Below are 13,742 nucleotides of genomic sequence, written 5' to 3'. Positions count from 1 at the left end.
TAGAGACGGGGTTTCACCATGTTGACCAGGATGGTCTCGATCTCTTGACCTCGTGATCCACCCGCCTCGGCCTCCCAAAGTGCTGGGATTACAGGCTTGAGCCACCGCGCCCGGCGGCTTTTTGGCTTTTAGGAGTAATGCTGCCGTGGTGCTCAGTGTGTGGTGAGTAATGGACAGAAGGCGCCACCCTGGTGGGCGCCCTGCCGTGGCCTGAGCGGGAGATGAGGGCCGGCAGGGCCTGTGGACAAGTCCAGAGTGAGGCGGAGTCTTCGAGGGGCTCCCACGCTGTCTCTGGAGGAGTGGGCTGGCTTTTCTCCCCAGTGGGCAGCTGTTGAACGTTTGGGAGCCTAAGGAGCCTTCCAGCCCAGATGTCTTTCAGGAGGAATGTGGCTGTGGGCTGGACTGGCTGGGTCAGGGCGGGCCATGTGGGCTGAGGTTCGAGCTGGGGCCTGCCGCGTTGGGGCCACATGGCGGCTGGTGGGATGGGAGGGAGCCTCTGCCAACCAGCACCCCGGATGCGGGATGTGAGGTCTCAGGGGAACTACGCATCCAGACATTGGGTGTGCTGTGTGAGGACCCCTGCGTCCCAGCTCCACAGCGCTGTGTGACGGGATGTGGCAGCAGCTGAGTTGGCAAGGGAGGCAGGGCGACTTGAAAAGCAGGCTGGGACCAAAGCATCTTGCAAAACCACACCTCGTCGCCTCGCCTGGCTTGAGTGCTGTCCCGAGCATCGCCCTTGGCCCTGCCATGGCTGGGCCAAGCAGTGGCTAGCACCTCATGGCCGCCAGGGGCCCTGGGCCACCTGGGCCTGGCTCGGCTTCTGCGGCCCAGGGCCCCTGCCTCCCTCTGCAGCCTCTCCTGGTTTCGGTGGGTTATGCAGGAGACACGGGTGGCTTCCACTCAGCTGGGGTGGTGCACACGAGTTAACACGCAGCCACTCAGTTGTGCACGTGCTGCATGCGTGTCTGTGTGCATGCCTGTGTGTATGTTCATGTGTGCATGCAGTGTGCACGTGTGTGTGTACATGCGTTCACGTGTGTGTGGTGTGCACAGGTGCGTGTGTACACATTGGTGCGTACGTCAGCCTGCAGGGGTGTGTAGGTGTGAGCCGCTTCGCTTCCCCATCAGTGTACCCGGATCGCCTCTGTAGAGCTCCATAAGGTCCTTGGCTGCGGCTGTCATTTTTGCCTTCCTAAAAAAACAAGCAAAAAAGTCCAGATGCAGTGGCTCATTCCTGTAATCTCAGCACTTTGGGAGGCCGAGGCGGGTGGATCACCTGAGGTTGGGAGCTCAAGACCAGCCTGACTAACATGGAGAAACCCTGTCGCTACTAAAAATACAAAATTAGCCAATCGTGGTGGTGGGCACCTGTAATCCCTGGTACTTGGGAGGCTGAGGCAGGAGAATCGCTTAAACCCAGGAGGCAGAGGTTTGATGAGCCGAGACTGCACTGTTGCATTCCAGCCTCGGCAACAAGAGTGAAACTCCGTCTCGAAAAAACCCCACAAAATCCCCAAACAGTAGTACCCAGCCAGTTCTCATCTGGGCAGTGACCTGTGGCTTTTCAGACTCCTTTCTGGCCATCTTGGTCTTCCGGCATCCTTGCTGAGCGCTGAGGCTCGCTTGTTTCATAGTTCAGGAGTTTATGGCCTGAGGGGCCTTGTGACTTGGGTGCAGAGTTACCAAGGGGTGGTGCCCTCTGACCCAAGTGCAGGGCCCTGCTCGCCTCCTGCTGCTGTGCAAGGCCTGTACCAGGGGCAGTCTCAACGTGTGTGCTGGTCCTGTGCTGGGGTGTAGCGTTAAGCACGTTCGGGGCCCCTGCCAGGGGCGGGCTTTTATTGTGCTGCTCTCGTGTCAGATGTGGCTTTCTGTGTGTGCTGTTTGCTATTTCCAGGTGCTGCACCCTTCCAAACAAACCCGCAGAGTGGCCATCTTTTATAATAGCGTTTTGTTAAAAATAGAGTCTCAGCCACGTGCGGTGGCTCACATGTGTAATCCCATCGCTTTGGGAGGCTGAGGTGGGTGGATCATGAGGTCAAGAGATTGAGACCAGCCTGGCCAACACAGTGAAACTCCATCTCTATTAAAAATACAAAAATTAGCTGGGCGTGGTGGCATGCGCCTGTAACCTTTGTGGGCTTTCTGGACCTGCTTGGGAGGCTGAAGCAGGAGAATCACTTGAACCAGGGAGGTGTAGGTTGCAGTGAGCTGAGGTCGCACCACTGCACTCCAGCCTGTGGGCAGAGTGAGACTCCGTCTCAAAAAAAAAAGTCTCACCTGGGATCAGTCCTGACCCACAGGGAACACTGGCAGTGTCTGGGGACATCTGTGGTTGTCACAGTTCAGGGGTGGTGCTCCCGATGTGCAGTGGGTGGGGGCCGGGGATGCCGCTGAGCACCCCGCAGGGCCCGGGCCTCAGCACCCATCAGCAGAGCGAGTCCTCAAATCGCATCCCCTCCGTGCCTGCCACCGCCCTTCTCTTCAGGGTGTGCTGGGGGGGGGTGTGGGGGTCCCTCTCAGGAGAAGGCGGTGTCACCTGCACACTCACCCTCATGCCTCCTGTCCTGGAACGTGGGTGGGTTGGAGCTTTTGTGGATGAGATGAGGGCTGGAGGGCGGAGGACTACCTGAGACAGAATTGAAGTCCATTTTCTTTATTCTGAAAAGGACTCAGCGTGGTAGAGGCAAGTGATGGGGAGAGCCGTCGGCCCTGGGGCTCCCTGATAGTGATGTGTCCGGCGTTTTGCGAGACCTCCCACAGGGAGCTCAGGTGCCGTGGGCAGTTCCTGGGCTTCCTGAAAGCAGCACTGTGTGTGGCCACTGTGGGCCACACGGAGCCTGTCTCTTCTCCAGGAGCTGCCAGGAGAGGGGGCCTGCGACAGGCACCTGCACAAAGACGTCTACTGTGGGCAGCAAGGAAGTTTCCAGAAAGTACGGGAGAGTGGTGTTGGGGCTCGCAGGCTTTCTGGAGGAGAGGCTGTGAGAGGAAGTGAGCTGGGCCCCAGCACCAGGCAGCCTTTAGACAGCCGGGATTGGGACAGCACTGTGGGCAGAGGGGCCAGCTCAGGACGACGTGTGCGGAGGCAGGGAGGTGCCGGAAGATTCAGAGACAGCAGGTGGTGAAGGCCAGCCTGGAGAAGAGGGCAAGGGCGCTTTAGTGTCTAGGCCAGCGGGGGCATGAGCGGCGTGATTACTTGAGTAGGGAGTTGAGGCAGTCTCTGTTTAGGAAGTAGAAGTTAACTATTGCTGTGTAGTGAGGTCACCCCAAAACTTTGTACCTTAAATTAGCAACTTATTTCAGAGAGTTTCTGAAGGTTGGGAATTTGGGAGCACCTTGTTGGGTGGTCCTGGATTGGGGTCTCAGAAGCTGTAGTCAAGACAGCAGCCAGCCAGGGCCCCATCATCTGGCGGCTGGAGCGGGGCTGGGGGAGCCCTCGCGAGCTGGCCCCTCTAGTGGCTGTGGGTGGGAGGCCTCAGTTCCTCACCCCATGGGCCTCTCCGTGGAGCTGCTTGAGGGGCTTCACAACATGGCAGCTGCCTGCCCCAGAGCCTGTGACCCACGAGTGAGAGCGAGGAGGACACCCTGTGCCTTCGTGAGCTAGCCTTGGAGATGGCGCACTGTCACTTCCGTCACATTCTGTTCACTAGAAGTCCAGCCCGTGCTCAGCGGGAGGGAATTGGGCTCCAGTATTGGAAGGAAAGAGCATCAGAGGCACATTGTGCGCACATTGAAAACCCAGCAGTGGCATCCCGGCTTGTGAGCGTGAAGAAAGTGGGGGAACAGAGTCTCTGCCCAGGGGCTGACCGGGTAGTGAGAGGCCGAGGTAGGAGAGGGGCTTGGGTGAGGACCCCCATGTCACCCAGAATGTCTGGGGGCTTGTCTGGAGGCTGGGGTGAAGAGACAGTTGGCTGCTGGGCCCTTTCCCGATAGTTTTTCCAGGCTGACTTGCTGATCCTTTGGATCCTCTGGGGCTCTGGGAGCCTCAGTGTGCCCGTCTCTGAGATGGGGCGGTAGTGTGCTCATGCCTGGAAGCGCTGTGGGTATTAGCAAGGTCATGGCCGGCATGGAGACATGGAGTGGTTCAGGGACGTGCTCAGGGTCACTCACGGCAGGCACAGCGGTCCCAGCTGACCCCGCCACATCACCAGGAGGGAGAGGGGAGCAGCTTGTGGGCGCCCGGCGCACAGCGGGCCAAGTATGGCTGTGGTGCTGAGAAGGCTCCGGGGAAGGGGGCGCCCAGCCCTCGGGGTGGTGCTGAGACATTCCCTTGGGGTGAGCCCATGCGGCAGGGTGCTGCCCCACCAGCGGATGTTGCTCATGAACTGGCGTGACCGTGGTGGAGCGGCACAGTCCCAGCTGTGGGCCGGTGCCCTGCGACTTGATTTGGCTTGAGACCTCGTGGTCTTTGATGTAGATACCAAACTATTGGCCCCCAGGAAAGTGTGTTCTTGCAGAACTTCTGGAAAAGGTGGTTCCAGTAAGACCCTGGCTTGGTGGAGGATGGGTGGGAAGGGCACTTTTTAAACTGTTCCTGAGGCATCGGGGCCGCGGTGTCTGGTGGAGACAGTCAGCCGCACGCACCTTGGTTTCCGTGCTGGGTGCTGCAGCACAGTGGGGTCTGGGTAGGAGGGGCGGCAGCGGGAGAGCCAGGCCCCCAACTGCTGCCCGTCCTCACGTGCCCTGTCCCACAGGCACGGGCGAGAGCGGGAAGAGCACCTTCATCAAACAGATGCGCATCATCCACGGTGCCGGCTACTCTGAGGAGGACAAGCGCGGCTTCACCAAGCTCGTCTACCAGAACATCTTCACTGCCATGCAGGCCATGATCCGTGCCATGGAGACGCTCAAGATCCTCTACAAGTACGAGCAGAACAAGGTGAGCGCAGGCGTGGCTGGTGGTGTGTGCGGCCGCCCTGCCAGGGTGGGGCTGTGAGGGGTCCTGGCCGGCCCAGGTTACCTTGCTCACCTGGCCGTTTCTGTCGTGGACATGGAAACAGCAACCGCTACCTTCCTGGGGACCGACTGCAGAGTTAAGATGTGCATTGCCTGGCCCAGCCCCACACTTCCCTCCCAAGTCTCTGTGGGCGCTGCACCCTGCGGGTGGGGAAGCTGAGGCCTGCGAGGTGAGCTGCTCGCCCAGGCTGCCTCGGAAATAAGCAGCACAAGCCCCTGGTTCCGGGTCCTTCCCTGGGCCGACCAGCCTACCGGACACCTGGGGTCGACCCACACGGTCAACCCCTGGGGCTGCACTTCTCACCTTCTCGCCCTGGTGTTTTTATTCTTTGAAAACAGTCTTGCTCTGTTGCCCAGGCTGGAGTGCAGTGGAGCGGTCAAGGCTCATGGCAGCCTGGACCCCTGCGCTCAGGTGATCACCTCAGCCTCCCGAGCAGCTGGGGCTGCCGTTACCACGCCCAGCTGACTGTCGTATTTTTTTGTAGAGATGGGGTTTCACCTTGTTGCCCAGGCTGGTTGTGAACTCCTGGGCTCAAGCAGTCCTCCTGCTTTGGCCTCTCAAAGTGCTGGGATCACAGGTGTGAGCCACTGTGCCTGGCCTCCGCCCTCATTTTTTTTTCCTATTCTTTTAACAAAGTAGAAGTCCTTTGATGCCCTGTTTTCAGTAACAACTTTATTGAGCTTTAATCAGCATTCTATGCGCTTCACTTGCTTCAAGTGTCTAATTTGGCGGCTTTCGACATATTTGCATAGTTGTGCAGCCATCACCACTGCCTGATTCCAGAACATTCATCTTCCCAAAGGAAGCCCCGTCCCCGTCGGCTGTCACTCCTGACCCCCTTCTCCAGCCCAGCACCCACACATCCCCTTCCTGCCTCTGTGGGTGGGCTGGTCCTGGCCATTTCGTAGGAATGGGATCACACAGCATGTCCATTGTTGTCTGGTGGCCCTCACTGAGCGTGGCGTCACCAGGGTGCATCCGTGCAGGGGCTGGCCTCAGAGCCCTGCCCCTGTTCGTGGCTGAGTCCCCATTCCAGTGCGTGGAGGGACCGGTGTTTGCCCATTTATTCCCTGGTGGACATTTGAGCGTCTTCCTGTGTGGGCTGTTGGGAATGGATCTGCTGTGACTGTCTGTGGACGTGTGTTTGTGTGGACAGTGTGCTCCCTTCCCTCAGTTGTACCCCGGCTAGCAGAGTTGCTGGGTCTAGGGTGACTCAGGAATTGCCCTCTGAGAAGCCTCCCCCGTGGCCACCTGAGGGGCAGGCCCAGCAGCTGTGCCACCGTGGTTCCTGCCAGTGGTCTCTCTGGGCCCTTCCAGCCATGGGGCCACTGATCCCACTTTTGTAGCCCTGTTTTCCGGGGTGCGTCTGTTGCTTTTGGATCTTAGTTTACCACGTGCCCTGTCTCTGCTGTGATCCCTTCCAGCGGTGGTCTCTCTCAGAGTCCAGCTTCACATTTGGGCTTAGATTCCATCAGCATCTGAAACAGGCACCTGCAAACTGCAGACTGATGTTGTCAATAAAGTTTTATTGGCACGTGCCCATTTCTGCCATGTTGCCCGTGGTGCTTCGGCAGCAGCGGCAGAGCTGAGTGCTGGAGGCCGTCTGTGTGGTCGGCAAAGCTGGGCGTGCTCTCTGGCCCTCTACAGAAGCAGATTGCTGGTCCTGAATCTGGAAGTTTCCAGGGAGTGGGATTTTTGGGGTTTGTGTCTCTTTTTCCAAGTCCCCCGAGGTGTGCTTAGCCCAGATTGAGAGGCTGGTGGCAGGGCGAGGGGAGGGCTGAAGCTGGAGTTGGGGCCAGGGAGCGTTATTCACAGGGGACAGCAAGGGCAGAGTCTCTGCTCTGGGGACCCTGGGAGGGCCCCACGGCTCTCAGAGCCCAGGGCAGGACTCCCTTCTTCCCCATCTTGGGTGCCACCCATTGGGTCCCCTCCCCAGTCCCTCAGGCAAACTGTGGCTGATTGTGTAGGCCTGTGTGCCCCGGGATGGGCACTCGGAGCAGGAGGAGGCGAATAGACAGCCTTCCCAGCGTCTGCCCCTGGAGGGTGTGTGTATGTAAGCGTGTGTGAGCACGTGTGCGTGTGTGAACATGTGTGTGTGTGTTTGGTTGGCTTTCTTTTGTAGATGGGGCAGCAAACCTGTAGAAGGGGCACCTCGTTCCCCAGACAGCAGGTGCCCGGCTGCAGGGGACACTCAGACGCTCATTTTCCCAGTGCGTCCGCTCATACCTGCACACCTGGTGCTTTCGGAGGCCAAGGCAGGGGGATCGCCTGAGTCCAGGAGTTTGAGACCACCTTGGGCAACACAGCAAGACCTCATCACTACAAAAAACATTTTAAAAATTAGCTGAGCGTGGTGCTGTGTGCCTGTGGACCCTGCTACTCTGGAGGCTGAGGCGATGAATCGCTCGAGACACCCGCAGCCCAGGGTTCCGTGAGGCAGAGGTGGCTCATGCGTTGGGCAAGATATCACGTTGAGAGTCGCGGCTCAGGGGCCTGCCTGTCCCCAGGGCCAGGTGTGGTGCCAAGAGAGAAGCCAGGCAGGGCAGAAACCAAGACTGGAGCCGCACGCCTCGGGTTGCAGTGGCCTGTGACTCGGCTTCCGGCCTCCCGGTGTGTCTGGAGAATTTGGGGCAGTGAGTGCTGGGGTGTCGCCTGCTCCCCGGCCCCCATCACCATCTGTTCTGTGGTCGGGCTTGGCGCTGTCCCGCCCTCCTGTGGGTCCTCCCCTTGCTTGGGTTTGAAGTGTGTGTTGTTCCCCCCGCCATCCCCTCCCACCTCTGAGAAGCCAGCAGAAGCCCGGTCTCCGGGCACCCAGCGGACCGCCCCGCTGGGAGGCTTTGCTTGTGGGCCTTGTTGGGAGGAGCCGCACGGCGAGGCGGCCTGGCGTCTTCCTGCCGCGCGTGCACACAAAGCTGTCAGTGGTCCTGAGCACGCAGCCTGCAGAATGCTGCCCGGTCCATGCAGGCCTGGAAGAGGGGCGATCACGAGCTTTCTCGTGGCTCCGTGGCCCCTGGCAAGCCTTTGGCCTCTCCCCCGCCCGCCCTCACAGGCCAATGCGCTCCTGATCCGGGAGGTGGACGTGGAAAAGGTGACCACGTTTGAGCATCAGTACGTCAGCGCCATCAAGACCCTGTGGGACGACCCCGGCATCCAGGAGTGCTACGACCGCAGGCGCGAGTACCAGCTCTCCGACTCCGCCAAGTAGTAAGTGCGGCAGCACGTCATGGGAGGGGCGGCAGCTGCAGGCTGGCACTGGGGGCCCTTCTCGAAGCCCTCTGTAGCCCCCGGGGTGCCCCCTGCCCACTAGCCTAGGGCACGGATGTGGTGGGCCCCGGCCACCTTGCTGGACGGAGGGACCAGAGCAGACCCGGGACGGGCCTTAGCGGGAGCCGGGGGACTCTGGTGTAGCACTGGCCTCCCTGTGCCCCTGGCCCTGCTGCCGCCCTCCCTGGGGGGACTGAGCTCCTGGCCGTCCGTGATGCCGGAGTCTGGCCTGTTGCCGCCAACCCATGGTCTCCTCCTAGGAAGGCCGTGTGATGGGGCTGGACGTACCCCAGCCCGTCTTGCTCCTGTCTGTGGCATCCCCCGCAAGGCCACGTCTCCCAGCAGTGACTGGCTGTGACCTTGACTGACGTTGGGGCCTGGGGTGTGGGAGACCTGTGTGCTGATGGGTGGCTGGGCCGTGGCTGCAGGCACAAGGCGGGCTGTGCACTGCTGCCTCTCCATGCTCTGCAGGCCGAGGCCCCAGCCCTCCCCAGCACTGGGAGAGACCCTAAGGGGACAGGGACAGGCCCATCCCCTGCCTCTCCTGCCTGTCCTCTCTGTGTTCCCTGCCTCTGGGGGACTGTGGGAGGGCCCAGATCACCAAGCACTTGGGACCAAATGCCAGGGCCTTTGGACAGAACCGAAAAGGTCTAAGAAGGCATGTGGCCTCCCCGGCGTCTTACAGCCCCACTCAGGACTGCCCAGGGTGTCAGAAATGGGAAGCTGTCACAGCCCAGAGGGCCTCAGGAGATGCTGCAGCTAAACGCTGTGTGGGCTCCCAGAGAGAGGTTGTGCGGCTGGGCAGGAAAGGGCATGAGGGGAAACTGAGGAAGCAGGAGTCAAGCACGGACTTGAGTAGCTGCGCTGTGTAGATGCTGGCCTACTGCTCATGGTGGGCGCCGCGCCCAGTGCAGGGAGCAGCAGGGAGACGGCGCGGGCTCTGCTGGGGCCTCTGCAGCCGCCGCTCTCCTCATAGTGTGCTCACTTGTAAAGCCTCAAGCCTGGGCAGCCGGGGTGCTCGGGCGTGCCCTGCCCTGGGGCACGGTCTCCCGCTTGGTGGCCATCTCTGGGTGGCTCCAGGACAAGGCCCTAGACCAGCTGGAGTCCTCGTCCTGGGAGTTTCTCTTGTGCTGGGTCACTTCTGTCCCCCAAGGCCGCAGAGAGGAACCCGCGCCTCCTGCCCAGATGGAGCTGGGAGGCTCTCGCCTGACCCCAGGATCTCCCTGCAGCTGCTTCAGACCCTGCTGGGGGTGGCGCGGTGCACGGGCCACACCCTCCCGGTGGCTTCCCGTCCCCCTTCTGGTGTGCGTGCTGTGTCACCGTCAGTCCTGTCCCCCACCCCGCGGCCAGCCCGAGTGTCCCCCACTGTGTTGCAGCTACCTGACCGACGTGGACCGGATTGCCACCTCGGGCTACCTGCCCACCCAGCAGGACGTGCTGCGGGTCCGCGTGCCCACCACCGGCATCATCGAGTACCCTTTCGACCTGGAGAACATCATCTTCAGGTACCGCCTGGGCCACCGCTGGTGGGGAGGGCACCTCGTTCCCCAGACACCAGACCCCCGGCTGCAGGGGACGCTCAGACGCTCATTTTCCCAGTGCGTCCGCTCACACCTGCACACGTGGCACTTTCGGAGGCCAAGACAGGGGGATCGCCAGAGTCCAGGAGTTTGAGACCACCCTGGGCAACATAGACCTCATCTGTACAAAAAATACTTTAAAAAGAGTGTGGTGGTATGCCCATGAGTGTGGTGGTGTGCCCGTGGGCCCAGCTACTCGGGAGGCTGAGGCAATGAATCACTCGAGCCCAGGAGGTCGAGGCTGAAGCGAGCCACGATCGCACCATGGACTCTAGCCTGGGTGACAGGGAGACCCGGTCTCGTCTCAGTAAACGCAGAATGCCTGTTGGTCTTCATCCTCAGGCTGTTTGAGCAGGTCAGGAGACAGGGCAACACAGGGAAGGCCCGGGCCTGGATGGAGCGAGCGTGGGGCTGGGACCTGCAGTGCCAGCCGGAGCAGGGCCTGCCACAGGGTGCCGGAGGGGCCGTGGGCGTAGAGGCTGTGAGGGGAGGAGGGTCACGGGGACAGAGGCCGTGGGAGGGGGTCATGCGGCCGGAGGCTGTGGGGGGGAGGGGCTTCAGGCTGGGGAGGAGCCGGGTGGCATGGATTCTGTTCTTCATGGGCTGCCCCTGCAGATCCCACTGGGCTTATGGGGCTCCAGGGTCCATCGAGGTGGCTGGGGCCGGTCAGCAGAGCAGTGTTCTCCTAGGGACCCTCAGTGCTGGGAGGCTGCGCCGTCCCTGGAATGTGGGCCCTGCCCGTGTGGCTCCTGCCCCCTCGTACCGTCTCTAGGGCCGAGGTCCTGGCTGCTGTGGAGCCGCTGAGGGGCAGGACTGTGTGTGCCTGTCCCGGCTGCCGGTGCGGGGCATGAGGCTTCAACCGCAGGCCCAATTCCCACCCGGTGCTGGAGGCCAGAAGGCTGACATGAAGGTGTGGGTGGGGCCGGGTCCTTCGGAGGCCGAGGGGATCTGCCCAGGCCTCTCCCAGCTCCTGGTGCTGGCCATGTCCTTGATGTTCCTTGACTTGTGGCCGAGTTGCCCACCCAGCCCTCATCGTCACGCGGTGTCCTCCCTGCCTGTGCGGTCACCTCTGTTCTCTTCTGAGGACCCTGTCCTTGGCCAGGGCCCCCACCTCTGTGTGGCGTCATCCTAAACAGTGACATCTGCACAGACCGTTTCCGGGTGAGACCTGATCCCCAGGTTTTAGTGTGTGTGGGGGTGCTAGCCGGCTCTGTCCTGGAGGGCCTCTCCAGCTGGTACCCTGCCGAGGCTGCTGTGAGGGTTCCAGGAAGTCTGTGGGGTTTTCCTTGAGGCCCCTGCCTTGAGATGCATCCCAGGACCGGAGGTGCCAACCCTGCCGTCCTCCTGTTCCCCCCACCTGTCCTTCCAGCCCCGCTTCCCAGTGCAGGCAGGGAGGACGAGGCTTGAGGACGGAGGCAGGGCTGGAGCAACGTGGCCTCAGGCCAAGGAACGCCAAGCCCTGGGGTGGTTCCCTTGCCCCGAGCAGGTGCTGGGCCTCAGAAGCTGTGGTGTCCTCTCTGGACATGGGCAATGGTGGATTGTTATGAGAATTCAAGGTTTTTTTCTTTTTTATTCACATGGGGCCCATGACCCCAGGATAAAGCTGAGGCCAGCCGGGCACAGGCCAGGGTGTGGCATGAATGTCCCCTCCCCACCTCATGTCTCAGGGTCCCCTTGCAACCTCACACTGGCCTCTTCACAGCGCAGGCCTTCTGTGCCATCTGTCGGGAATGTCTGTGCCCTCCCCGAGCTCACTGCCTCCCCACGATCTCCTGGGCCGCTCCCGCTCCGGCTGTGCCTTCTGTGCTGAGTGCAGAGCCCTGGCCTGAGCCCGCGCCTCTGCTGCCATCGTTTCTCTGCCAGCCGCCTCTGTCCACCACAAGCCGGCGGAGGGCAGCCCAGGTGCTCTGGGACAAAGCTGGTGGCCTGGTCTATGTCTGGAGGCCTTGAAGGCTGGTGGGACTGCCCCAGTGCACCAGGAGAGGCGCCTGCTCCCTGAGGTGGGGAGAAGACACTGAGGGCCCGAGTCCCAGCCTTGCTGGCCTCCACAGGCGTGCAGGGGAGGCCTTGCGCTCCGTCACTCTCCCGCCTGGCTGCAGCTGCTGGCGCAGGCCCTCCTGTCCCTCAGAGTCACCTGGCACGTCTGCGGTCCGCCTGTGCCTGCTGGTCTCCCCCCTGCAGACCAGACCAGGCGGAATCCGCCGCTCGCATGCCAGGGCAGCTCCGCTATCCTGGGCAGAGATTCACGGACCCCGCCCTCCCTGGGGCCTGGGGCTGAGGCTTGAGGGGCCTCTCCGCTTCTGCCTTTGTGTTTTTTTCTTTTTGAGACGGAATTTTGCTTGTTGCCCAGGCTGGAGTGCAGTGGCATGATCTCAGCCTCCTGGGTTCCAGCGGTTCTCCGGCCTCTGCCTCCTGAGCAGCTGAGATTACAGTTATGCGCCACCACGCTCAGCTAATTTTGTATTTTTAGTCCAGACAGGGTTTCTCCATGCTGGTCAGGTTGGTCTTGAACTCCCAACCTCAGGTGATCTGCCTGCCTTGGCCTCCCAGAGTGCTGGGATTACAGGCGTGAGTCATTGCCTAGCCTGTATCTTTCCTCGTTCCAGAAAACTTCGAAAAGTCACAAGTGGAAAGAGGTGAATCTCCTGTAACGGAGCCCTGCCCGCAGGCGGCGTCTGCGCTGCTGTTCTTTCTCCCGCTGTGGCGTGTGGCTGAGTGTGGGGTTGAGCTTCTCACTGTGTGAGGCGTGGGCTGCGCCAGCCCTTCTCCCCAGGCGGAGGCTGGCAATTCAGCCCTCTGGAGCCGCCACACCGTGGGGCACTGTGGGGAGTGACTGTGGCATCAGTGTTGACTCCTGTGAAAGATGCGGGGTGAAATCTGCGCCCCTGACCCCAGCGAGGGGAATTGCCTCTGTGCTTAGGATGATGTCTGATGTCCAGACGCTGTCTGTAGGGTCCCAGGGCACCCACTGCAGGTTCCCGTGGCAGCTGGCACCCAGAATCCCCTGGGTTCTCATGTCCCCACCCTAGCGCCCGCTTCCCTGCGGCCCCTGGGCCCCTTCACCAGTGATGGAGGGGCCTGCGGCAGGCACTCCTGGAGTTGGCGTGCCCACTCTCGGGTGCATCCTTGATGGTTCCAACATTGGAAGCTCTTGTGCTGCAGCCGCCGTCCAGTCTGGTGTGCCGGGGGGGCCTGGCTGGGGGCCGTCCTTGGACAGCAGACTGGGCCTTGGGGGCCACAGGTGGCTGAGTCCTGGCGCCGTGTCCCTCTAGGATGGTGGACGTGGGGGGACAGCGGTCAGAGCGGAGGAAGTGGATCCACTGCTTCGAGAACGTCACGTCCATCATGTTTCTCGTCGCCCTCAGTGAATACGACCAAGTCCTGGTGGAGTCGGACAACGAGGTGGGTGCCGCCCTGAGCAGGGCCAGCTTGGGGAGCCGGGCCTTCCCCTCCCGCTGAGCCCGGATCCCCTCGGCTGTCGGCGGGTGCATGCCGGGGAATGGGGGCCTCTCTGATCCCTGCTGCGTTCGCTCCCACAGAACCGGATGGAGGAGAGCAAAGCCCTGTTCCGGACCATCATCACCTACCCCTGGTTCCAGAACTCCTCTGTCATCCTCTTCCTCAACAAGAAGGACCTGCTGGAGGACAAGATCCTCTACTCACACCTGGTGGACTACTTCCCCGAGTTTGACGGTGCGTCCGGCGGCCGAGCTGGGGCTCACGAGCGGGGCCCTGTGGGAGGGAGGGGGCTCACGGGAGGGAGATCTCAGGTCTCATGAGGGGGTTCCGGTACGGGAATGAGTTCTCCGTCGTGGGTGCCTCATACCCATTGGAGGAGTCTGTGAGGCAGAGGGATCTCAGCTGGGAGGGGTCTCGAGTTGGGGGATCTCGGGTGGGAGGGGTCTCGGGTAGGGGGTGTCTCGGGTGGAGGGGTCTCAGGGGGG

The 13,742-nt window shown here is 61.5% G+C and overlaps 1 protein-coding gene across 3 annotated transcripts in view; it reads left to right on the top strand.

Moving 5' to 3' along the window:
* Positions 1-13,742, top strand: part of GNA11 (G protein subunit alpha 11) — a 28,305-nt gene that overhangs the window by 12,656 nt on the left and 1,907 nt on the right. For 2 of the 3 annotated variants that reach the window (XM_017507448.2, XM_037731000.1), the window contains exons 2-6: positions 4,692-4,876; positions 8,004-8,158; positions 9,595-9,723; positions 13,071-13,200; positions 13,338-13,491. In XM_017507448.2, the coding sequence (XP_017362937.1) occupies positions 4,692-4,876; positions 8,004-8,158; positions 9,595-9,723; positions 13,071-13,200; positions 13,338-13,491 (753 nt within the window). Of the gene's footprint in view, positions 1-4,691; positions 4,877-8,003; positions 8,159-9,594; positions 9,724-13,070; positions 13,201-13,337; positions 13,512-13,544; positions 13,666-13,742 lie in introns of those variants that run through there. The other variant, XM_037731001.1, reaches the window with a different exon arrangement.

Source organism: Cebus imitator, unplaced genomic scaffold (assembly GCF_001604975.1).
Source record: "Cebus imitator isolate Cc_AM_T3 unplaced genomic scaffold, Cebus_imitator-1.0 Scaffold375, whole genome shotgun sequence".
NCBI classification, from domain to species: domain Eukaryota; kingdom Metazoa; phylum Chordata; class Mammalia; order Primates; family Cebidae; genus Cebus; species Cebus imitator.
Note: the sequence above shows the minus strand (reverse complement) of the source record. Positions and strands in the feature narration are given on the sequence as shown.